General features: G+C 51.7%; 9 protein-coding genes across 9 annotated transcripts; 3 read left to right on the top strand and 6 right to left on the bottom strand.

Annotated features, from left to right (window-relative positions):
- Window positions 1-836: 836 nt before the first annotated feature.
- Window positions 837-1,042, bottom strand: HETIRDRAFT_224210 (uncharacterized protein; the record flags this gene model as incomplete). The annotated part of the gene is made up of 2 exons (XM_009554307.2): window positions 837-940; window positions 991-1,042. Coding segments are annotated over 2 exons (156 nt in total), but the record flags the coding sequence as incomplete, so codon positions are not given.
- Window positions 1,043-1,126: 84 nt separating this feature from the next.
- HETIRDRAFT_120386 (uncharacterized protein) lies at window positions 1,127-1,965 on the top strand (the record flags this gene model as incomplete). Its single annotated transcript, XM_009554306.1, has 3 exons — window positions 1,127-1,310; window positions 1,516-1,593; window positions 1,904-1,965. The coding sequence occupies 3 exons, from the start codon at window positions 1,127-1,129 to the stop codon at window positions 1,963-1,965; spliced, it is 324 nt and encodes a 107-aa protein (XP_009552601.1).
- A 181-nt stretch (window positions 1,966-2,146) lies between these two features.
- Window positions 2,147-2,856, bottom strand: HETIRDRAFT_442435 (uncharacterized protein). Its single transcript, XM_009554305.1, has one exon. It carries the CDS (start codon window positions 2,711-2,713, stop codon window positions 2,504-2,506), a length of 210 nt encoding a protein of 69 aa, XP_009552600.1. The 5' UTR covers window positions 2,714-2,856; the 3' UTR covers window positions 2,147-2,503.
- A 2,435-nt stretch (window positions 2,857-5,291) lies between these two features.
- HETIRDRAFT_330631 (uncharacterized protein) lies at window positions 5,292-7,119 on the bottom strand (the record flags this gene model as incomplete). Its single annotated transcript, XM_009554304.1, has 5 exons — window positions 5,292-5,797; window positions 5,877-6,280; window positions 6,331-6,527; window positions 6,646-6,801; window positions 6,862-7,119. Coding segments are annotated over 5 exons (1,521 nt in total), but the record flags the coding sequence as incomplete, so codon positions are not given.
- A 932-nt stretch (window positions 7,120-8,051) lies between these two features.
- On the bottom strand, window positions 8,052-8,854 carry HETIRDRAFT_164694 (uncharacterized protein; the record flags this gene model as incomplete). The annotated part of the gene is made up of 3 exons (XM_009554303.1): window positions 8,052-8,152; window positions 8,225-8,479; window positions 8,531-8,854. Coding segments are annotated over 3 exons (680 nt in total), but the record flags the coding sequence as incomplete, so codon positions are not given.
- Window positions 8,855-12,700: 3,846 nt separating this feature from the next.
- On the top strand, window positions 12,701-13,735 carry HETIRDRAFT_437012 (uncharacterized protein; the record flags this gene model as incomplete). The annotated part of the gene is made up of 2 exons (XM_009554302.1): window positions 12,701-12,780; window positions 12,837-13,735. The coding sequence occupies 2 exons, from the start codon at window positions 12,701-12,703 to the stop codon at window positions 13,516-13,518; spliced, it is 762 nt and encodes a 253-aa protein (XP_009552597.1). The 3' UTR covers window positions 13,519-13,735.
- Window positions 13,736-14,235: 500 nt separating this feature from the next.
- On the bottom strand, window positions 14,236-18,156 carry HETIRDRAFT_235415 (uncharacterized protein; the record flags this gene model as incomplete). Its single annotated transcript, XM_009554301.1, has 12 exons — window positions 14,236-14,529; window positions 14,587-14,695; window positions 14,749-15,324; window positions 15,382-15,558; window positions 15,612-15,868; window positions 15,923-15,991; window positions 16,044-16,157; window positions 16,208-16,782; window positions 16,833-16,989; window positions 17,041-17,160; window positions 17,213-17,356; window positions 17,704-18,156. Coding segments are annotated over 12 exons (3,045 nt in total), but the record flags the coding sequence as incomplete, so codon positions are not given.
- Window positions 18,157-18,530: 374 nt separating this feature from the next.
- On the top strand, window positions 18,531-19,645 carry HETIRDRAFT_120391 (atypical 2-cysteine peroxiredoxin; the record flags this gene model as incomplete). The annotated part of the gene is made up of 5 exons (XM_009554300.1): window positions 18,531-18,845; window positions 18,921-19,110; window positions 19,169-19,294; window positions 19,365-19,515; window positions 19,591-19,645. 5 exons carry the CDS (start codon window positions 18,531-18,533, stop codon window positions 19,643-19,645), a joined length of 837 nt encoding a protein of 278 aa, XP_009552595.1.
- Window positions 19,646-20,020: 375 nt separating this feature from the next.
- HETIRDRAFT_331316 (uncharacterized protein) lies at window positions 20,021-22,629 on the bottom strand (the record flags this gene model as incomplete). The annotated part of the gene is made up of 4 exons (XM_009554299.1): window positions 20,021-21,068; window positions 21,123-21,802; window positions 21,855-22,357; window positions 22,413-22,629. The coding sequence occupies 4 exons, from the start codon at window positions 22,627-22,629 to the stop codon at window positions 20,021-20,023; spliced, it is 2,448 nt and encodes an 815-aa protein (XP_009552594.1).
- Window positions 22,630-23,201: the final 572 nt, after the last annotated feature.

The following is a 23,201-nucleotide window of genomic DNA, read 5'->3' as shown; positions in this document are numbered from 1 at the left end:
CCGAGAGCATCGAGATCGTTCAGCGGGCGGCCACGAGGGAATGTGAAAGGGCAGTGGGTCGCGAGTGTGCAATTCTTTTCATTGATAGGGAGGCAGTGTGGGTGCTGTCGTGGGAGAGAGAAGACAGGCCTCTTGCATTCCAAAATCCTTCTAGGGTGCGATCCCCCGTCACTTTCGCGGAGATTGGCCATGACGCCGATGTTGTTCGAAGGCATAGGGATTCTAGATCTGGCCGGGCGCGTGGGCATTCGTCGACGTTTCCCCGAGGGTAGTCTAGGAACTTCGTTTGATGCTCACGCCTTGCAGAGAGGGGAACTCGGTGAGGTGTGTCGCCTGCCGCCGACCGCGTCTATCTCGTACGAGACAAACGCAGACCACGGACGTGCCCCACTCATCACTTCCCCTCCCGTCCCTACAAGACGAGCGCGTGCGTGGACCATCGCACCCAACTCTCAGGGCTAGTGCGTCCTCATGGTCAATCCCTGTGGCTGACGTGGTAAGGACGCGTACGACATCCTGAGGTATGTCTGAATTCGCAGGAGCAACCAGCTCGTCGATGTGTGCGGGCCTGACTTGAGGCCCCGGAAAGCTCCACTAGATGTTTCCCCATCAAAACCCTCAAAATCCAGCCAAAAAAATAGTAACTTTTGCCAATTTTCACTCAGAAAAAGAGTAGTTCCGACAGGGATGATCACGTGTGTCATGATTTGTCATAATTTGTCACACAATGTCACACTAATTCTCTCGTTTCCGCAGGTTTCTGCTCGTTTCTGCCTATTTCTTACTCGTCGCGGGCACTTGCAGTAGTTTAGATACATGAGAATCAATGAAATACATTACATTTGCAAAAAAAAAATCAAATACTGACATTTTGACCGATTGCTTTCGAAGATTGAGCTACAGTAAGAGCTGCTTTTACCTTCGGCTTCATAAGTGCCTTCTAGCATGAAGCGGGTATTAATGTGAGCCACATGGAATCCCAATGGTCACCTGTTAAGACTTTGGAGCCAAGATGATAGAGAAGGTGGCTTGCCTTCATGTGCGTGTGTAGTTCAATCTTGCGATCCCTGCACGAAAATGCTGAGACAAGATCAAGTTCATTGAAGCGTATGTTTCGAATCCGTGAATGCCTGTCTGGCACAAGATTAGCAAGCTCCGCAGCGCTGAGGGACATGCCGAAAGAGAAGCGAAAGCAGCGCGGAAGCAGACGCTGGCAGAAGACAGGAGTGACGCTGAGTGTATAATGGTGCGGAAGAAGGCAGACGATGCTCGGAAGTGCTCGGAGGCTCGCGGAGGTAACGACAGGACAGGTAACGACTTGACATGAATGCCCGCAGCTTTCCGAAGGTCATATTTTCGCCCTAAAAATAGTAGCTTTCGGGGAAACATCTAGTGGAGCTTCCCGCCTCTAACTTGACCTCGCTGACGCCTGAACCCCCGCCGCTCGAAGAAGTTGCCCAGCTAAGCCCGATTCCACTTCACGCTCAACCACTGCCCCGCATTTAATTATTATAGAAAACGATCGACACAGAGATATCCTGCGTGGCGTAACACCAGTGGCGGTCAAAGTAAAGATGGAGATGGGTACCGTATGTATGTAGCGAGTAAAGGGTCCAGTCAAGACCCGAATTGTTAGCCCTGCTGAGGCGGGCAATGGAAACCACTGCCCCGCGTCGCCTGTAAAGCCAAACCCCACTTGATGAACTGCCTGCTGTGCCTAGACCATCGAATGTTCGAGTAGACCGAATGTACACCAAGAGTACATGAATGAGCTAAAAAGGGAAGAGGAGTTTCAGGGTGCGAAGAAGAATGCATGCTGCAGAGACAGTTGTACATAGAGAGCTGTGTGTTGCGGGAGTCTCTCCCTCAGCAGATGCATAGAGATGCCGCTTAACTCCTCAAGGCCTCAAGGCTAACGAGCGCGTGGCCGTTATAGAGAAGGTGTACAGGGGCCCGACCGTCTGAGAAAATAATGTGCCTCATTGACGGGAAGGCCTTGCATCCTCACCATTTCACTTCCTCTCTTCCCTTGTCTCCTGCAACTCACCTCATCCTGATTCTCAGGCAGGTGCTTGAGATATACTATATGTCGATTCGCTTAGCTAAAATTAATACGTCGAGACAACGGCTGCAATCTTCTAGCTGTGCGTGAAATCGAAGTCAATTGCCTGTATGAAAATATGATGTACGTATATATGGATTTTTTCCATATCGAGAGTAGATACGACGGCTCGGAATGGGTAGCCGTCCCAAGAAGAAATGAGATACAGAAGGCTGTCACATCAGTAGTCAAGCGCTAGTCAATTATACTAGTTTCCCATCGAATCCGCATCTCGACTGAAAGACATGAGAAAGGGAAGGCCCTTGCGGTCATCTCCATCCGGACGGGAAATAGAGAATTGGCATTATCACCCCTTTCGATACGAAGGTATACCCGATAAGAAGAACCTCATCGGGTGGACCAGCGAAGGTCTGACGGAACCCATCGGATGAAGGAACATGATCATTGATCGCAAATACTGACTTCTCGAGGAATTGATGAGTGCGTTTTGCGATGAGCTTCATCAGCTTTTTCAAGTCGATTGATACACGTTCTTTGCTCGCTGTGGAGAGCTGTGAATTGTAGGATCCTGGCCAACCACGAGGCTGTAGATATGGCCAAGGAATCCATTAGTTCAAACCGGTAAAAAATCTGGAAATGTAAGGTGCCCATAGAACGCTCTTGGAACGTCCGTTTTGTCCTGTCATAGGGCACGAACAGATCTTGCAAAAAGACGTGGCCGGGGCGGCCGGGCGGAGATGGTGCTGTCTGTATCACAGGATCGGAAGGGTTTTCGAACGGCAGTGACTTTACGCCATCTATACCAAATGTCTGCTCTAAGTAGGTTCCGCCAATCGTTGTCTCTGTCTGAGTATGAACCACGTGCTCGTCAACGGGAACATGCGAGGCTTAAACTATGTGAGTACATAGACATGCTAAACGTCGGGAATGTAAACCGATCTCACCTTTATAAAAAGCAGCTTTCTTAACGCTACCGTGGCCGTAATCACTGTTAACACGCAATTGTCCAGGCTGGTGTGGGATAGTCAAGATTTCAGATCCACTTTGGGTTGGAATGAATGACATGGCAGATGGAAGGGCACGGGGATCTAGTACAACAGTTCTACGATTAGGAGCAGCATCTGTTCAGAGTACACTCACCATAGTGGACAAGTATATCGTTCGCAAGGTCTCCTATGAAGTGGAACATTGACATGTGTGACAGCGTATCATCAAATTGATGAGCGACGCACCTCCAGGATTCAGTGGGGTTGGGGGGAGACCAAGCGATGGAGATCGATTGGGAAATGCCTCACTCGGTGAGGCAGCAGCTGCGTTTTGATGAAAGCTGACACTCGACGAGTCGAAAGACCTATTGTGTAGATCTTGGTACGAGAAGTTGTCCGCATCGCTGTGAGGACGCCCATGGGGTGCTACAAGCGAAATGGGATGGTGATCTGGTTTGGAGTCAACATGGTACACGGGCTCTTGCGTATGGTCTGGTGTTGAGGCTAGACGGTCTAAATCAACATCTAACGAATGATGGCAGCGGAATCGCAGATATTGACGCACAGTGGGACTTAGAATCCTCTACGTTAACGTTCTGAGCTCCATGGATGAAGTGAATAGAGCCTGGTAAATGGGTTTCGATGGTAGCTTCCATCCCAAGGATGGCGTCGAATTCCGTCTGAGCATCAGTCGGAGGGGTCCGGAACTCGGTCAAGGGCGACTCCGGAACCACGCTACACCAAAGGCCTCCAGGCAAATCGAGGGCGACATCTCCCCTTGTCGCAGCTCGCAGTAATTCTTGAAAGTCTCTATCCGCACCGTTGTCGCACATAAGGGCCATACAGAAAGTTCAAGGGAATGAGGAGATACGCACATAGAATAGTGTCTATTGATTTATATGGAGGTGGGATTAAAGGCTCAGAGTTGTAGGGCAACAGCTGAAGGGGAGGAATTCCCAGGTATGAGTTGGGGCCTATCATTTACAGTCGAGACGGAAACGATGCTCACCCCCACAGCTGGACGTCAGGCAGCTAAACTGTTCACTATAGCGCATGGTACGACCGGGTGTGACACACGTACCAAGAGCCTGTAGGCAATTCCTAGCAGAATGACTTCACCAGGCGCACGCCCGCCGAAGCCGACAGCTGTTGTCTACAAATATTCCATGGGTTCATGTGAGCTGGAGGGGTTGGGGGCCGTTGGGGGCCGGGTCGAGTCAAGGAGGGCTTATCATGATATACTGTGCGGCATTCGCCGATGTGCCAGACGCCCGAGACGTCAACAAAGTCGCTAGCAATCCACAAAAGCTTACAGTTAGAATATATCACTCCTGCGCAATGAGAATCTTGGAAAGCGATTCCGCGGCAAGCCATCAACTCCCATAGTAGGGAGTAACATGACTTTGATAGTAAGATCTAGGGTCGCGGGGAGCTCGCGCAGTGATTAATACCATTTAATCAATCGGCAAGATGCAAGCTCAGAGAAGTTTGTTCCTGTAGTATGGCTTCACAGGGTGCGCCAATGGATACCTAGATATCAGGAGCTGAGAGGATCAAGATCATTTTGAGAAAATGGCTACTTGAACACTTTGGAGAGCAGATAATTGCCAATGACCGCAAAAAACCAGCTTATGATTGGGCGATGTACGAGATTGGGCCGCGTATTCAGAATAATCCAGGTTCGATAGTCGATCTTGAGAATTAATGGGCTACGCCTTAAATCATCAAAAGGCGGTGGATGTGAGTCAAAAGCGGTGGTGGTATTACGACTTGAAAATTCGGACGCGACGTGCATTGGGCACGTGATCGTGGACCAGGTCCGTGCGCAATACAGAGCGGTCCTACACTAAAGTTGTCCAAAAGCAGCGGCGAGAACATCTAGGGTTGGGAGAAGTCACCTATCGAGTGAGCCCAGCAACCGATGCAACACCCACACGGGCTCACGCGGTGTTGGTCTGTCGCGCGACTCGGCTGGCTCTAGGCTTGGATGCAATTCCAAGATAAGCTGCAATGAAACTACATGCACGGGAGTCTCGGTACACAGCTGTCAATTGAGCGATGGGCCAGTCGTGAAGATATTTACACGGGGAAGAATTGCGGTAAGATGGCACAAGAAAAGGTAAGGAGGCATCGAATCGGCGTCATTGTAATTTGATGAGCATGAGTCGTAATCTGGTAGGCAAAGGATTAGTCCGATTCGTCACGAAATATCAGTACTCAGTATTCTTCTCCGTTCTGTCATCCTAGATTTCACAGGATCCCCCACGAGGCAACGAAGCCAAACCTAACTTGACGCTAACTTGCCTGATATTGAGGTCGTTCGCACACTTCGGAAGATCAAGGTAGTCGCGGTCCTCATCTTCATCGTTATCCCACATCCCATCGAAAGTGTAATCGCCCAACGGGCTTTGATCGGTCGCGCAGCTGAGGACGCAATTGAGCGCATACTCCACCTTACCCTGCTTTTCGAGATAGTGATTGGCGCTCAAGATGTCCAGGCCACTTGGAACAGGAGCGGATAGGTTCAGTTGGTCAAGGAGGTTCTGACGAGTTGGGATGCTGGAAATTTCGGGCTGTGTGTTACTGAGAGTCGCGGAGATGGCCTTGAAGAGCGTGCGGTAGCCATTGTAGAACGATTTCGTCACATACTGCTGGAGAGGGACAGGGAGATATGGAAGGATGAGGTCGAACCGTGCATCCTCTGGACCGCAAGGGAATTGTATGAAGCTAAAACTCGTCAAGTCGTATGCTTGACCCGCAGTGCCTACAGAAAATAGTTGCGGACATGGGTCACAAGCAAAGGCGGGCTGGATGATGCAAAAGCTTACAATACAACCGAAACCTCATACGGGGGCTCAGCCAGCCATCTTCACATTGTTCGCACGTGCATCCGAACTTGCGTTTGCGCACGTACAGAACCTCGTTCTCGAGACCTGGATATCCCATCGCTTGCTGTAAAAGCCACTGAACTCGAAGGTAGTCTGTGTCTAGCTCGACATAGGTTTCTTGCTTCTCCTTCGAATCGCACGCCTGCTTCATGCAAACCTCGAGCGGCGTCCTTCCGTCTCCGTAGTCTCGCTTCGCAAGGTCTTCCTCAACTCCAAGCGCGATGAGATCCTGCACCGCTCTCACATTACCCAAGGACGCCGCGATATGCAAAGGTGTGTAGCCGAGATCGTCCTGTTCATGCACCAGAGTGGGAGCCATAGCGTGAGTGGCATGGATGCATACGCTCAATGCCTCAGCGTGCGTGGACTTGTACATCAAAGCCGCAGGGGATACTTCATCCCGGCTTCGTCGAGGTTTTCTCGCCATTCATCACGTACCCAGGATGTGCAATGAGTGGTCTGAGCTTCGGCACCTTCTGGACGGGTATGGAAGTCGCCGATGTCATCAGCTGCAGCTACCTGGCGCGACGGGTGCTCCTTGTTTGGGCAGTACCCAAGGTACATTGTACGCCCAACGCGGCGGAAATGAAACTGAACGCGAGGTCAGTCGAGGTACTATGAAACTGAACGCGAGGTCAGTCGAGGTACTATGAAACTGAACGCGAGGTCAGTCGAGGTACTAGGTATACTTCAAACTTCTCATGCATACCTTTCTGAACAATTCAGTCTGCCGGTCGTACAGCTCCTTCAGGGGGCCCTCCGGGAGCCTTTTACCGGGAGAGAAAAAGACAAAGGTTTGTGCGTCTACATGCACAGATTTCAGGAAAGAGTCCAAACAGAGAGAATCGACTCCTGTATGCTTAAGCTACCGCAGGAAAATCAATCAACCAATCGAAGTAAATGCGAGATTGGATTGAAGACAAACCTCGTCTTTGACTTTTATATCTTTAATATGAACTAGCCTTCCATCATTGAGCTCTTCGCCCCATGTGCCGAGACCTTTGTGGTAATTGTCGTGTACAATCCCCGGGCGGATATTCCCAAAGCGGTCAAAAAATGTGACTGAGAGACGGTGCAAGTCCTCAGACTTGCTATTCATGACGTGAAAGAACTCGCGCCAGATACAGTCTCGGATGATGAACCACCCTGACAGCTTCGCGATCTCACCATATGCAGGGTGAGACAGTCAAAAAGACGGGTTGCAGATAATGTGGTTTGCGGTGGCTGAGTTCAATGATTGGGCTGCATTTCGCTGTACATTCCTTGATATTGAAGGCACTAGAAGTCATGGCGACGAACTGAGAAACGGTTATAGTTGAGAAGGGGCTTGAACATAGAGTTGCGTCAAATAGCAGGGAAAAATGGAAAACATCAGTACTCACAAATTGTTTGAATACTACCCACGAGGTCTTTGCTTTCGGTCCGTGAGTGAGTGAGCCAGGACGGTGTTGATGGGGGTGGGGGAGACGACTTGCGAGACTGCGACCTACCTTAAGTACCACAACGCGAACGCGGATCCGGTCACGTGCTTCCAAAAAGACTAACTATGCTTTATGGGCTGGCCAAGGTCTGTGCGCAATGATGCTATGTCATTGAAAGCGCGTGGACCACAATATATCAGAGTATGGCCCACATGCATGGGGGGAGGCATCGCCGCGAACAGTAGAAGAAGAACCGAGAACTAGAGGCACGATCAGTGTGAAGGCATCGGTGAGGAAACCGAAGGCATAGCAGAATTGACAAGTCGTGTACAATATCAAGGCGGATATATACAACCAAGGATAAGAGACAATAAGCCAGGCAAGGGAAACAGATATAGATGGGCGTCGTGGGCGAGATGACAGACGAGGGCGAGAAATTCGGCTGGCAATACACGTTACGCAGCATGGTGGGTACAACATGAAGTCGGACAGAGAGCCAGAGCTGAGTATATGACAACAATGCTTGCGTCCCAATAGATAGTAGAAAGTCTGCCTTGTGCCTTGGGGCAATATGCGAATGAACATCAGGTCGTGTCGGTACAGTGGAGAGGAAAATATCCAAAAGTGTTCACGTCAGGCCTATGAATCAGTCAGATGGAGGGAACCTTATTAGATCACGGGTAAATGGGCTGAACAGACCTCAACGGCTGCTTCAGCTGCGTTGGCTTCTTCTTCTGTTTCTTCAGCAATAGTCTCCTGAGGTGCGACTGCGGGTTCTTGTTTATCACCTTCGGCCTATTGATGCAGGAGAGCACCCATAATTCATAAGTCAAGCGGGAACAGACAGAAAAATGAAAAATGACGCACTTTTGAAGCCGGTTTTCTTGATCCTGCGCGAGACGCAGGTTTGGTCTGAGAAGGTGGCTTAGCTGATGCAGCACGCGAGGGGGGCTTCGAAGCAGCCTTGGATGTGGGCTTAGACGTAGCCTTGGAGAGTGGTTTAGCGGCGGGTTTAGAGGCGGGTTTCATGGCGCGAGATGCAGGTTTTTCTGCAGCTTTAGAAGGATGTTTCTCAACAGCCTTGGATGCAGGCTTCTCAATAGCCTTGGACGCAGGCTTGGCCTGTGTAGTTTTATTACCACGATCTAAGATGGATGAGTCGATAAAGCTGACCTTCTTGGCCGGGGGTGGCGCAGCCTCGCCATCATCAGCACCGTTAGCGGCAGGCTCGGTAGCGGCGTCAGCATCCTTCTCTGCTGCCTTTCTCTTCTTACCGCGTGCGGAAGCTTTTGATTTCTCCTTCACATCGGGTTCCGCATCTGTGGTATGCTCTGCATCACCGTTGGCGTCGGTTTCCTTAGTCTTCTTCGCCCGCGGTTTAGTGGCCTTCTTTATTGTAGCCGGAGCGGGCTCAGCAGGCTTGGGGATATCTCGGATGCGAGCCGACCGACGAGGTGCGACAGTAGAGTCTTCGGCAGTTGCTGCTTTGCGAGGCATAATATGATTGTCGAGAGATGAGATGGGTATGGGAGAAAATGGAGATGAGAGTTGAGAGCAAGAGGGACGGAGCTGTGGAACCTTGTTGAGCGGTGAACCTTGTCTGGACCTGATCAACAGACGTAGTGCACGTGATCTACACGCGTCTCGCGTTGATGTCTTCTAGATAAGATTAGATCAATTCTGTACCTGCTGCCATCTGCTGCCATCATCTTTGTGACCTGTATACTGAAATGCCATCGATGAAAGAAGTCGATGAGTGAATATCCAGAGTTCATCTTCCATCTCCACTTGCAGCCGAGATGCTGCCTCGAGGCAGAACAAGCGCTTATCTCCTGCAGCGCTTGAGCGCCGAGCAGCGCTCAGGCTCCCTACCACTTATCTCAAAATTTTTAATCTCAACAAGCTCTTTTTAATTCTGGCTGTGCGACGCGCTTCATGTATACCTGATCATCCAATGCGACCCTGCAATAAGATCCTTGGCCCGGCCACATGTCGATCTGGAATACTTAGGAGGATTTGAAAAAGTTCAAACGTCATACAGGGAAAATAAACGTATGTTTTAATCCTCCATTCCCTTCGGATCAATGTGATGCATACAGTACTTTACAGTATCTCTCCCTTAGGGAGATCGGTCATTCTCAAAGAAAACATATAGATATCATCGACACCTCTCGACCAACAGTGGAATCGTCGGGTACTTGATCTTCGTAGCCTTTGACAACGCTAATATGTATCCTACCGCTGTGATCATCTGAGCTGATCCGCATCATCTTCTTGTAAGAACAGTGACATATAAAACAAGCAATTCTTCAGGTAAATCCAAGTTCTTATGGTATCATATACGAGATCGATATTTGCCTCTGGAGGCCGTCGATAGGAGTGTTTGTCTCATAGAACTCATGCAACATTAAATAATGGCTGGTATAGCTGTAGCTATATCCCAATCCATAGCATCGTGCAATTGCTTATTTGCGAGCATCACACAAACCGCAGCCAGTTACATTCGACGAACCACTGGAAAATTGTTTATAGAGGTGTATCGCAGTTCAGTGAAAGCTGGTTTTGGCGAGCATCTTGCTTCATGGGGCGGATATCAATCCTTATGTCTTCCATCAACGGAAGGCGGTGGGAAACTTCTTTAAGTATCGAAGGCCGTGGAGTCGAAACCTTCGACGATGACGGTCAGCAAGGCAATGGAGGGTACGTGTGTGGTCGCGACCATGAATTCTTCCCACTACTCCCGCCAGGTATTGCAGGCTGGACTACTAAGTAGTCTGGACAATGAATTGGCTAGAGCTAGCATATATGCGACAGGATTGATGAGGAGATCGGTAGCATTTACCCTCATAAACCTATTGAGCAAACATGATGGCTGTCCCATGCTGATGCGATTGCGGCGTAGAACGCGGATGCCCACAAACCGATTTACAATAGGCAATCGGTAATGCAGTGGTGCCTCCGAGATACATCGCAATCAATAGCAGAGGATGCGGCATTTTGTTTGGCATGTCGCTGTGGAGGTAACTACAGGCCGGTAACCCCGTATTATCGACGAGTTCCACAAGTATCATGTATCAAGTCGCACGAATATGTTGGTACCTCTTAGAATGCTAACCAAAGCGCCGAGGAGGTGAACTGAAATACAGAAGTCCTGTCAGCACATCAAAGGGCGCTTTTGAAGCCTCCCGTGGGGATAGGCGCCCGGTGAATGACCAGATTTCCGACCAAAATAAATTCTAGAAAAGAAGGCAGAAGACTCACCACATTGAGGGCGCTATCATAGTAACACTCAAATGACGTATCGACGCAGGCGCTGAGAACCACCCGCTAAACTAGATCGTAAGCGTCCTAGGATGAGTCAAACGCTCGAGCTTTGTTCTACATAATATAGCCACGGGCGGCGGGCGCTGCTCGTGCATCGGTTTATGATGAGAGTAGACGGATCATAACAGCGAGATGTCCTGCTTTCTGCTGTGTTCACAGTTGATGGGGAGATGATGACCTCAGTCCTATGGTGCCTTCTAGCTGTTGGGCATGCATCCCATGATTGACGAGTGACGGCGGTGTTTTTTTAGACAGCTAGCCACCTCCGAGATAGTAAAGAACGGTGCAATCACCTTTCTGTGACGTTTCGGTAATTGAAGAAGCAGTTCAGGAAAAGTACAAATTTGGTGACGCGCAATAGCGTTGTGAATCAGTCACGCTGATTGAGCAGTGCCGGTAGCATAGAGACCATATCCTTCACCCTGAGTAAGTTACCATGAATTTTCCCCGTAGACAGGTGCAGATGTCGGGACACCTCGGAGGTAACGAATTTATGAGCCTGAGAACACTTGAGAAATGAGTGGAGTGTGAAATATACGGATGGCATCTAAAACCGGCCGCACCTTGTATCGCTGTACAACCGTACACGGTCCAATATTTCGGAACTCCGGCGAGCGGGCAACGGGTGACACCGCGGTTGAGGGCGCGCACAAGATCTACGTCCGACGAGGATTTGTCTTTTGTTGTAATGGGCCATGGACAGATTAGGGAGTAAGCACCGGCTGCATCGTGGCACAAAATTTCATGAGTCGATCTACGGGAGAAGGAACCGGATAGGTGTGGGCGCTCAATGGGAGAAATAGAGAGTTGCTACTATTGTGGTCTGATGTGACTCGCTTCAAGGAATGAAGGATATGGGTAGTTAAAACGGCATAATACGGCTGGAACCGTGATGATGAACACGGGGGGATAGGAATTTGATAGTTATAAGGGTACAATTGTAATGAAAAGCGAGATGACAAGACATGTAAATCCTCGGAGACCTGAACTATCCAAAGGGCGGTGCAGCAAGCGGGTCCGATGCAACAGAGGATATCCAACGATACGCGGTAAAGTAGGAGGAATTAACGGTGTGCATACCATAGCTAGAAGAGTCTCTTGATGAACCGCCACAGTCGCGCCCACTGGACACGACCTGAAATGCACTGTAATTTTTTGCCTGCAGAACATTCCTATAGAAAACATAGCGCGCTCCCCGTTGAGATAGCTGGTAAAACCATGCCTGTGATTAGATTTAGGTTGTATTCAACGCAACTTTTGTTCTATCATTATTGCTTTGCTGTCTGAGGCCGCCATGAGGCGCCATGAATATCGACCCGAGAAAGTACTCAATAGTGAACAAGTCATTGGACGAAATCAGCAACAAGCACAGCGAAAGAGATGCATAGCCTTCGAGGCTACAAAGAGCGCCGAGAGCTTTGTTGAGGAAGGGTAGCACTACCAATTGCCACGTGTCGAGTTAAGCTTTTTATTAGGTTTTCTAGTAACTTGATAAGTTATCTTGAACTCTTTGAGTCTCCGAGACAGCATTTATCCCTATGTCCTCCCAATTCTCTTTTTTTGTCGATTGCCTATATTTGTCGGAAATAACAAGTAATTGTCATCCTTGATTAACACTATCTGCTCTGTATAGGTTTGCGTCGAGATGATTCTGCGCCGACCGGAGAACAGCGGAATTGTCAGAAACCCGGGAGCTCTCCTAGGTTCCAACGGTTGAGGCCCCATCGGCGGTACTCAACCTACGCCCTTCCGGACCTACGCTCACAAGCGTCAATTCAAAAAAGTCTTCCCGATATAGCCTGTTGACCTCTCAAGCTGTACATCTCTCTATTCAGATGCCCGTGTCGCTGCTGACGGAGTCATTCACTCAGCGATGTGGTACCGTATTCATTCTGATGTGCCGGGATTTTACGTGGACCATGATGGAGTTTGGGCCTTGACCTACTCTGCCGAGCCCGCTCCCGGATTGATAAATAACGGTAGCGGTCGAACGAAACTATCAACCATTTTTTCCACCCGATGGCTCCCCCAAGCATCACACTCTACGATGTTCCCTCTGCGATGCCAGAGCCATGGGCCCCAAATATATGGCGCATTAGGCAATTCACCTACCTCATTTCATTATCTATACCGCAGCTAATCATCTTCTTCGCAGGTTCATATTAAACTATAAACGTCTTCCATACCGCACCGTTTGGATTGAATTTCACGACGTTGAACGTACCCTCCGATCCATCAATGCCCCGCCGACAGGACAGCACCGGGATGGCCGCCCAATCTATTCTTTGCCTGTGATTGTAGACCCCTCACGATCACCAGGATACCAACCTATCGTCCTCTCGCAGGCCAACGCCATCGCCGAGTATCTCGAGGCCACCTACCCCGCTCGCCCAGTCTTCCCCGACGGCTCGCGCGCGCTCCAGATTGCCTTTGTCCACTTCCTCAACGACATCGTTCTCAAACCACTTCTGCTGATCATGGTCCCCCTCAGCCATTTTCGCCTCCCTGAGCGCAGCCAGGCCCATTTTCATGCTGGCTCGCAGCCGCCAATGCCGGGACACTTAACGCCGGGCCCACAGCGCGAACAGGCTTGGCTTGCAGTGAAGGAGAAGTTCGATTTTCTCGCTGTTATCTTGGACAAGAACAGGGCACCCGATGGGGATGGCATCGTCGCTATGGGCCGTGAGCTCTCGTACGCGGATTTTGCCATGTGTTCGGTGTTGATCTGGGTCGAGCGCGTAGCGCCCCATGATGGGTGGGCTAGGATGAGACAGTGGGGCGGCGGGAGATGGGCGCGCCTGTGGGAAAGGTGTAAGAATTACATGGATGCAATGTGAGGGGATAGTCTGGGCGGGCCCAGCTGATGCGTGTGGCGAGTTACTTCTATTCTGCTCCAGGTTGACCAAATTTCTTGATATGAGTATTAATTGATCCATAGACGCATTTCTCATTATGTCCATTCTATGGAGTCCACCCGGTAATAGTCCACCTTGTTTCTGTAGCATGATGTATCCGTGTCCTTTACTAGTTATCGCAGATTTCTTTCTATGCAGGATTGTGATCTACATATGATGTATGACCTCGCAGCTCGTAAGATTATACACGCGCACCCTGACCACTAGGCCCATTATAGAGGCAAAGGAATTGGAGCCAAAATCTGACATTATTGCACATAAAGCATACGAGAATGTATATGTAGCGCGATTGGAAAAGGAGGGAATGTGGGGGAAGGTATGATATACGTGAGGGTCTGCCGCAGGACTCCAATGAAGACTAATATGAGGATATAATGTCAATGTGAAGTGAGCGAAAGAAAGTGACATCAGGCATGGGTTATGCAAGACTGAAATCCACAGATAAGTTTCTTTAACGCGCTAGCCCAGACCACAAAAAAGATAGACAAGTGAAATGTGCAGTTCGGGTTCTGTACGATGTGGATAAGAATGCATCATCCAACTACTAGGATTCAGTAAGCATGACATACAGAGACCGCACAGTTGAAGGGGGTGCGGCGCACGGTCCGGTATGTCTCAGTGCGTCTCCAGCGAGGCATTCGACGTCTTTCTTCTTGGCATATATGACCGGGAACCCGGAGAGAGGGGTGTAATGGGGCTGAGCAGAGTGCTCGGGCTCTGTGCAGCACCGTCACCTGTCGCGCCTGGAGAAGTGACACCTCCCGTCTGCCCGGTGACGGAGGCAGAAGAAGACCGACGGGAAATGTAAGGTCGAGGGAGGGGCTTCGGATCTTCGACCTTGGGTGAGGTAGGAAGCTCACTCGGAACAATCTCCATGCCAAAGTCATCGAGAATGGCTCGCGGCGGGGGACGATCCACCATGGCTTCGAGAAGCTGTCATGACGATTGTATCAGCTGGGCGCTTAAGATATTATATATAGGAAAGCGCACCTCTATCCGTAGTTCTTCTCCGGCATACTCACCCTCCATCTCCTCTGGTCCCAAGAGCTTATTCCCTCTACGGAACACTTCTCCCTCCTCGGCGACCCAATTTCGTGACCTGGAGATATGTGTGATCAGAAGGACAACAAGGTGAGAAAAATATTAGCGCACATGTTCGTAGGCGAACGCTCGTCCTCTACGGTCTCGGGGATATGGCCGTCCTCATCATCCGATTCAAGGACAAAATTAGGACTGAGAACTTTCTCCGGCTCTTCTGGCTCCGGAATCGCTCTGCCCTTGCCCTTATCCACCTTGGGAGTGGCTGGGACGTCTTCTTCCGCCTTGGTCTCATGCTCATCGTCTTCCTTATCCGCAATTACTATATGCCCATTGGCTGACCCATTCAAATCGCTCCCCCCGCCATTAGGAATTGTATCTGGGCTAGCCTTTCCTTTTACGTCATGCAGGTCAATGCCCAATCCTGTCAGCGTGACCTTTGGACGTGGACTCGCGTGTGCAACCAGAGATGTCAGGGAGTCATTGAGAGTGAGCAGATCCTCAAGGCGTGCTGGTTCAGATACCGTCCGGATCGTCCCTGCAAGAGACGACAAGAGGGCTTTAGCCTTGGAAATGAGCTCCAGATCAACTTGGCCCAGCGGTTCGCGCGGCGAGGATAGCTCTGCACGGGCGACGAGCTCCTCGAGCTGCTCCTTACACGCGCGCGCTTGCATGGCCATCTCGCTCCCACTCTGTTCCGCTAAGTCGGTGAGCAAAGGGACGTCGTGTTGATGAGGATGTTGGGACTCGACCTTCTTCTCGTCATCCTGGCGGATCATCTTGGCCAGTTTGCTTTCTTCGATCATGCCCCAGACACCCTTGCCCTGCCCTCGCCCACTGAGACCGCTTGCGGGCGGCGTCGGCGAATTACGCTCGGCTTCTTCTGTGTTCCGAATACACGTATTGAGGATATTGCGACACATTCTGGGAGGAGGACCTTGTCAGATACAAGTAGAAGAAAATCTTGACGATCATACCGAGCCATTTGTTCATCGTCTGGGGGTATATTGAGATCTAGACAACGCATGACATGATTGCCCTTCAACCCCTCGCTCAGGGCCATGACGCCCGCAAGGTCGAGGTTGTTCATTGTGAGGTCAAGGTGTAGCAGCGAATTCGATTCAGGCAGGAATTCTGCCAGCGCGATAGCCCCGGCGGAAGTCATCGACGTCGACGATAGGAAGAGACGCTTTAACGCGGTGTTTAACGTGAACGCCGTCCGCAGAGATTGAACCTACGGAAGGCGCGCGCTTAAGAGGATGGTTAAGAAGAGCAAATGGGCACGCACCCCATCCAGGCCGGGACCACAACAAGGGTTTTTGCTCAGGTCCAGCGTCTCCAGGCTCGAGTTGTATTTCTGTCAGATCAATTAGGTGGAAGAATAAACGGAACAAGAAAGCGCTCAGTACCAAAGCCTCAGCGATCGCGACGAGTCCCTGCATGTCCAGCTTGTTCTCGCTCAAGTTCAGGACCTTGAGCGTCCGGTTACGTTTCAGCACTTGGGCAATGTACGTGATACCACCCTGAAACGCTCAAAAATTAATAACTGGCACACTTTGTGGGCATCGTCGACACCCACGCGAATGTCGTTCCCCCTGAGATCAAGGGTCCTCAGCGCGCCGATCCGCGGCAGAGCGTCCAGCGCTCGTACTTTGTCCAACAGCGCTGCGCTCGGGCCATGATCGTGATAGCCACTATTCCCAGAGCCGTTGAGAGGAGCATTTCTAGGCGCCGGATGGCGCGTTGTCACACCGCCCTGTGCGGACGACGTGATGATGGGTACGTGCTGTCCGCTTGGTGACAGTGGATTAGTCGCTGGAACCGCCCGTTTCGAGCGAGGAATGTATGGAGTATAGGTTGTTTGCGGATTGGTGCTGGGGTGTTTTGGTGGTGGCGGGAGCGGACCCGAGCGTACAGTAGAGACGGCAGCGGCGGCGGCAATGTTGACAGGGGATGTGTGAGGAAGGATCGCATGCGTGGGTGGCGGAGACATGGGCGGTGTCGATGGAGCGGAAGATGTGGGTGTTGAGCCAGTAACGGTATCCGGGTAGTCCCTGATCATGAGCGCAATCGCAACTGCGCCCGTCGCGTTGATGCGGTTATGTCGCAGGGATATATTCCGCAAGGAGGATGTGCGAACGGCTTGTGCTGTCCTGATGTTTACGGCCATGCTGTCAGAAAAGCATGACTCCACTCACCCAGAGTTTCTAGGGTGTTTGGCCGCAAGGAGCAGTCGTCTAATTTGATAGATGATATACCCTGCTCCGGCCCTTGTGGCAGAGCTGCAACGATACTCTCGACGGATTTCTTATCCAGAGAGTTTTGTGACAGATCCAGGAATTGTAGGCTTTTTGCCTATCATCGCACATGACGACCTGGAGTGCTCGCTAGGCACGGAAGACTCACCTTGGAGACAAATGCACCTATGAGACGAAATGCGGGAGCCTTCAGTCGTCTGTTTGATGCAACAGAGAGAAAGGTAAGGGTGCCGGGGATAAGGAGGGCATGCAGAATAGGTTTCAACGTCTGATTGCAGGTCAGGCTTCCCGTTAGCCAATATGGGCAAATGAATACGCACCCGATCGTCAAGGTCGCACTCGCGAAAAGTCAACGTGCGAAGGCCCCATTCGATGTTAAATACGTCTGAGAGGGTCGCAGCGGATGTCGGAGTGAGCTGCACGCCAGAGAAGTCTACCGCGCGGGGATTTGTGCCAGCAGCATTCTGAAACGAGGATTCAGAAGTCGTCGGAAGATGGACAGGAGTGGAGGAGGAAGTCTATTGCCAGAGATGAAAAATGTTACAGCCGTCCATGAGATTTACGACTGGCTGCGCGAGTGAATTTACGAGAATGAGCAAGTAATGGCAGAGAACATGACGTATTCATCGAGCAATTTGCGCTCAACATGAAAGCGCGGATCACCCAGACTATACACGGCGATGCATGTGAGACTGGGATCTGGAGGCGTCCGCGGCCATGAGGCTAATCAGATATCTCTACTCTGGGCGAGCATACCTCGTAACGTATTGACGGAAATCACAATTCGAATGATGCATGATGTATCACGCACCATAAATGCAGCTGAAATCTCAGGGCTGGGGGTGTCCTCTCGACTCGCCGAGCACTCTCTGTAGAATGACTCGACCTTTTCCAGGCTCCACCACTCGTCCGCCTCGCCCCCAGATCCCGACGGGCTCCCTCGCACGACCCGCCATCGCCGCTCAGCCTCCCGCTGTTCTATCGACCGTTTCTCCTCCTTCAGCAGAGGCGTCGACGGAGGGTTAGCAGCCGAGATCGGATAGATGGTAGTTAGCTCGGGGAGGATGAAGTGCGCCCGACGCAATGCCCTGCTCTCGTCGCCGGCGCTGGCCTGCGGCTGATTTTGATTGGGGAGAAACTTTGAGATGCGGGAAAAGAATGACTGGTTCGGTGGTGGCGGGCGCTTTAGGATAGACCTTCCCGGGGTCGGAATCGTCACAGCCGACGAGGAAGGGGCATAGGAGGATGTTGGGGACGACATGGAGAACGTTGTGGCGGCCATATTGGACTACATGTGGTAACTGTTGCTGCTTTCAGACACCTATTAGTGGTCCTATCAAGCATCCCTTCACCGTGGATCTGGTGTTTTTTAAACTCCGAAAGGCTGGCCTACAAGACCGTCAGTAGCCTCACTAGTACACTCACTGATCGGATGTCGACTGATGCCCGCCCGGTTCACTGTTGCTGGTCGGTCAGAGCTGGTCTGAGACGGCTCGTCCAGATTCTAACCTGCCCCTTCTATCTATTTTTGCGTATCCGTGAGATGTGTGCAGCGATTGCGGCCCGGACAACGTTGCACAAAGCCTGCAGTACGGGAAAGCCAGGACTTTGTCGCACTGCTCACTCAGCACACATCATATGTTCCCGTCAGTGATAGCCTCACGCCAGTGTGCGATTGTGCGATCCAAGGCTGGGCTTCTGGAGCCCAAACCCAGCTGGTCGCGGACACCCTCCAACGGGATTCGGCCCATTATAATCCCTTCAGTACCCGGTGGATTACTACAGCTTGCACGCCCACGACCGAGCTTGCTTGATAACCCTACCAGCACTCTTACCACCACCACTACCATCTCCCTCTTCTCCCCTCCAAACCGCTTTTTCGCGACGAATATGTCCGACGCACCAAGACGTTCAGCGCGACTCGCCGGAAACGGCACCGCAGCCGTATCAGAGGTGCGTTCTTAGATCATTTACACACCAACTCGTCGACGTGACATCAGATCTAATATCATCAACGTACATCCATAGACGCCAGCTGCTGATCCTGCACCAAAGATCGTCCCAGCAGAGGAGGACGTGGCGGAGCTCGCAAAGATAGATCTGGGCGATAGCCTCCCGTCGCTGACGCTGCAGAACGAGAAGGGCGAGGACATCGACGTCGCGAGCCTCGCCGCCGAGAAGGGCGTTGTGATGTTCCTGGTGCCCAAAGCCGATACCGGTGAGTCGCGCGTTTGATCCCCCGCTCTGTTCGGGTCTCTCATCGATCACGGCGCTAGCGGGATGCACGACGCAGGCGTGCGGGTTCCGGGACGTCTACCCCGACTTCACCGAGCACAACTTTGATGTCTACTGCCTGAGCGCAGATTCTCCTAGCGCGCAGACCAAATGGCAGACCAAGGCACGTACCTCTTCCCCTTTTCGCTTTTTTTCGCCCTAAACTATGTCACTCACATACGTTCTCTCTACAGAAAGAGCTTCCCTACCCCCTCATCTCCGACCCCGACCGCCTCCTCATCGCTGCTCTCGGCGCCAAAGAGAACGGCAAGACGAAGCGCAGCCACTTCATTTTCGAGAAGGGCGGCAAGCTCGTCGACAAGCGCAACCCCGTCACGCCCACCGAGAGGTGCGTACCTCCCTTTATTTCTATTTTTCTGTCTATGCGCGCCTTTGTCCGGATCCTGATTCTTCCTTCTAACAGCCCGCCTGCCGCCCTGGAGTTCGTCAAGAGCTACAACACCAAAGCTTCGCTGTGATGCGGCGGTCTGACCTGGTTCCCGTATTCGTCACGATTGCGATCGTTAGCTCGGAACAGAGAGCGGTATCCGACCCATCATGAAGCTGTTGTATTGTAAGAAGTCAATTATGAAGTCAAATCCCAATCGCAGAGATCAATGTTGAATGTTATATGAGCCAACATACACAGTGAGATAGATTGGCGTTGATTGAATGAACGGAGGTGCCGATCGGCATCGATTTAATTATGATAAGACGCTTTTTTTTGGACTGTGAAAGCTCACAGAGATCAATTCTTCATTCATCGACGATATATTGTACAACATTCCAAACGTAACGAATACACTACAGAGAAAATGAAAACCTAGTGACATTGTGCATAAGCAAGATGCCCCTCAACGCCCAACGTCGAAAGCAGGACTCGACCACCCAGGCCTGTTCTCCTCCTGCTCTCTCTTATGTTCAATCAAACTCTTGAACGACCTCGCTGTCTGCGCGCCCTTCTGCACACCCTCCTTCACGCCTCCCGCGACGTGACTTGCCACGCCCTCTATATCAATGTCTGTGTCCGCGTCAAGACCCGCATCCAGCCCGGTCGCCTCACCCACGCTCTCCTTGGCGGTCTCACCTAACGGCTTCGACAGCGTTCCCTTCGGACCTCTCTTCTCCCCACTGATCACCTGCGGCTCCGCACCCATCGCAAACTTCGCCTTCCCGCCCCCCTCTCCGCTCCCGATGTCCTTCACCACGCCCGTCCCCATCGCCCGCCACCCGCTGAACAGCCCTCCTTCCTCTCTCTTCACCCTCCCGAGCTCGCTCCAAAATGCGGCGGCGAGCGAGGCGCCCTGGCCGAGGCCGGCATCGCTGAATACCTCCGCGCGCCGACCCACGTCCCACGCCATGCCATCCGCCCACTCCAGCGTCGCGCGGATCTGCTCTCTCAGCACTGTCTGGAGCGTGTCCCGGAGGCGCGCGTTAAAGATCGGCTTGAACACAGACACGAGGACGGGGTGATTCGACTGCTTGATCACAAACGCAACGTCCTCCGACACCTGCACGTCGACACGCTCGATGCGGTGATACCCGCCACACTGCTCGCGCATTTTCAGGCCCTCGGGCGTGTTTGGGATCATGCGCAGCTTGACGTCGACGTCGATACCCTGCGGAGGAAGCGTCACCTCAACCAGACCAGTAAACTCGGAAGGCCCGAGAGAAGCTGTCTTGTCTTGGTAGTAGAACGATACTTCGCGCAGAGAAAGCTGGAGCGCTTTAACATGTACGTGTGTGAGCGAGCCGACGGCGGTCGTGGCAGCCCTGTTCTCAGGCGCGGTGATATCGATGTCGGTGATATTTCGGATGAAGATGTGACCGGGTAAGATGGAGAATGACGAAATATCCAGATCTTCCAACACGAATTCTACCTGGGGATCTTTGTATTCGGTTCTGCGGAAGAGGCCATAAGAGGCTGACAATGTCACGAGGAAGAGTGCTACATACCTAGGAATGGGAACACTCTGCACCAAGCTCAGAAGTCTCGGAAGATACGCGTTGAAAGCATCCTGCCAAACCCATGATGCGTGGTCCAACGACAACTGCAGTCCTGTAGCAGATGCCTTGAACAGCGTCTCTTGCAGATCATCACCGAACTGGGCATGCGCCTTCCTGATCTTCTGGAGTTCGACATCTTTGTGCACACGATCCTCGAAGGCTTCCACCTGCGACCGTAACCTGCCAACGTCTTCCTTCCACCTCTTGGCAGAATCAGTATCGCCCTCCATCAACTCCTTCCAGCGCCTCTTAAGATCATGGCGTTCTTGCTCCTGGGCATCCTCGAGTCCGACGGTAGCAAAGCTCTTCTTGGCGAAGGTAAGGAAGTCGTTCACCAGTGACTGAAGGTCCTTGTCGCGACGAATGTCGAGCACGCACTTGCGGAGGGCGGAAAACAAATCTTCGAGACTCTTCCCACCCGCAATATTCTCGACGAGGGTGCGAATGGATCGCAAGGCATTGATGAGATGCTTGTCCGGCGTGGGGTCGTGGATGAAGGAATCAAGCGACGTCTCTTGCGAAGCGCCGGCGGCAGCGTCTTGAGTCAAGGTGAGCCATTTTTGCACGAGATCGAAGATGGTATCGAGCGATTTGCGATATTGCTCGTCCTCTTGAGCACGCTTAGCAATCTAAATGCGGTTGAGCATATCAGGAATAAGAGAAATCGGGTACACGACGAACCCTTGTGCACATTTCAGTGAGTCTCTGGCTAGATTTCGCAGCCATGTCGTCGGCCTTGGACTTGGCCTCCTGGCCTGCGCTGATAATCGATGCGCCAGCGACCTTTGCGCTGTCCATACCCTTCTCAAATTTGACTTTCACGTCGGCGTTGGCGTCATCATCGTGAGACTTCCTTTTTCTTCCTACGGCGTCACGGTCTCCACTTTGAACTTCATCCTCGGTTTGCCTCAGGTTCTCCGCAGTATGAGCGGCAGTTTTGCTGACGGCTTCTGCAGCGTCTGCGACTGAGAGGCGTAAAAAGGAAGCAAAATCGGTGAAGACGCCGCCGCCCTCCGTCGTTGCGTTGGTCCATAGGACTTGCAAAGACGTGCGAAGGGAGGAAGCAACAGCGCGGTAGTCGCGAGTCGCTTCTTCTCTGTCCATAGGGGCATCAACATTGAGAGAGGAAGCGGAAACGTCTGCTTGTGTGAGCTGGTACAGTGCATCCTGAAGGTGATTATCGGCTGTTCAACAGTTAGAACAAGTACGCAACGAGAAGGAGAAGTTTGAAGGGCGCACCATTCTTGCTCGAGCCATAGGCTTTATACGCCTGGAGAATATTTCGAGCATCCTTGGCGAGTTTGACGCCGCTCTCGCTGAGCTCTCCCCCAACGGAAGACTGCCCGACCTGTAGGAGCTCAGAGCTTAGAAGTGCGTCGATCCAGGCATTAATCTGATGTTGTGACGGTTGTTTTCCTGCATTAAATGCAGCGACGATAGACGTAGTTTTGTCCATGGTGAAGGAATGTACGGCGGGTTGGAGGGAGGGCTGCGGGCGGGTATATAAGAGAGGATGGAAGTAGATGAGCGCATGATGACGCACTGACGGAGGCGAACACAGAGAGGGGCTACCTATGGTGGTCTCTGTTCCCGCCCGCGCGACGCGTCGCCCCATGTGACTGCATGTGATCGTCATCTACGACATCATCCGCGTTGCTGGAGCATGCCTTTGACAGCTGGCCACTGACAGCGCCGCTCGGGTTTGACAAGTCATTGTAACGTGCTTGCGGGCTGCACCGAGTCCCTGATGCTACGCCATCGTCCGTATCCGAGACGTAGGCAGAGCAAAGATGAAGAAAAAGGCAAAGATACGCATAGTTAATCACCACGACTCCAGGGCAGTCCGACACGCCTTTGATAGGAAGACTGAGAAGAATCCACGCAGGGACATCTGGATGTATGCGTCTTCAAGTATGACTTCATTGCACGTCTGCAGCGCATACCCCAAGCCTTCGATCAGCTTTAATGATTCATAGCACGCAGCCCAAAAGAAAGCCTACCCATAACAGGATGAGCAGGGTCTGTTCA

This window comes from Heterobasidion irregulare (genome assembly GCF_000320585.1).
Source record: "Heterobasidion irregulare TC 32-1 unplaced genomic scaffold scaffold_13, whole genome shotgun sequence".
Classification (NCBI taxonomy): Eukaryota; Fungi; Basidiomycota; class Agaricomycetes; order Russulales; family Bondarzewiaceae; genus Heterobasidion; species Heterobasidion irregulare.
The sequence above is the reverse complement of the archived record's forward strand: the minus strand, read 5'-3'. Positions and strand labels throughout refer to the sequence as shown.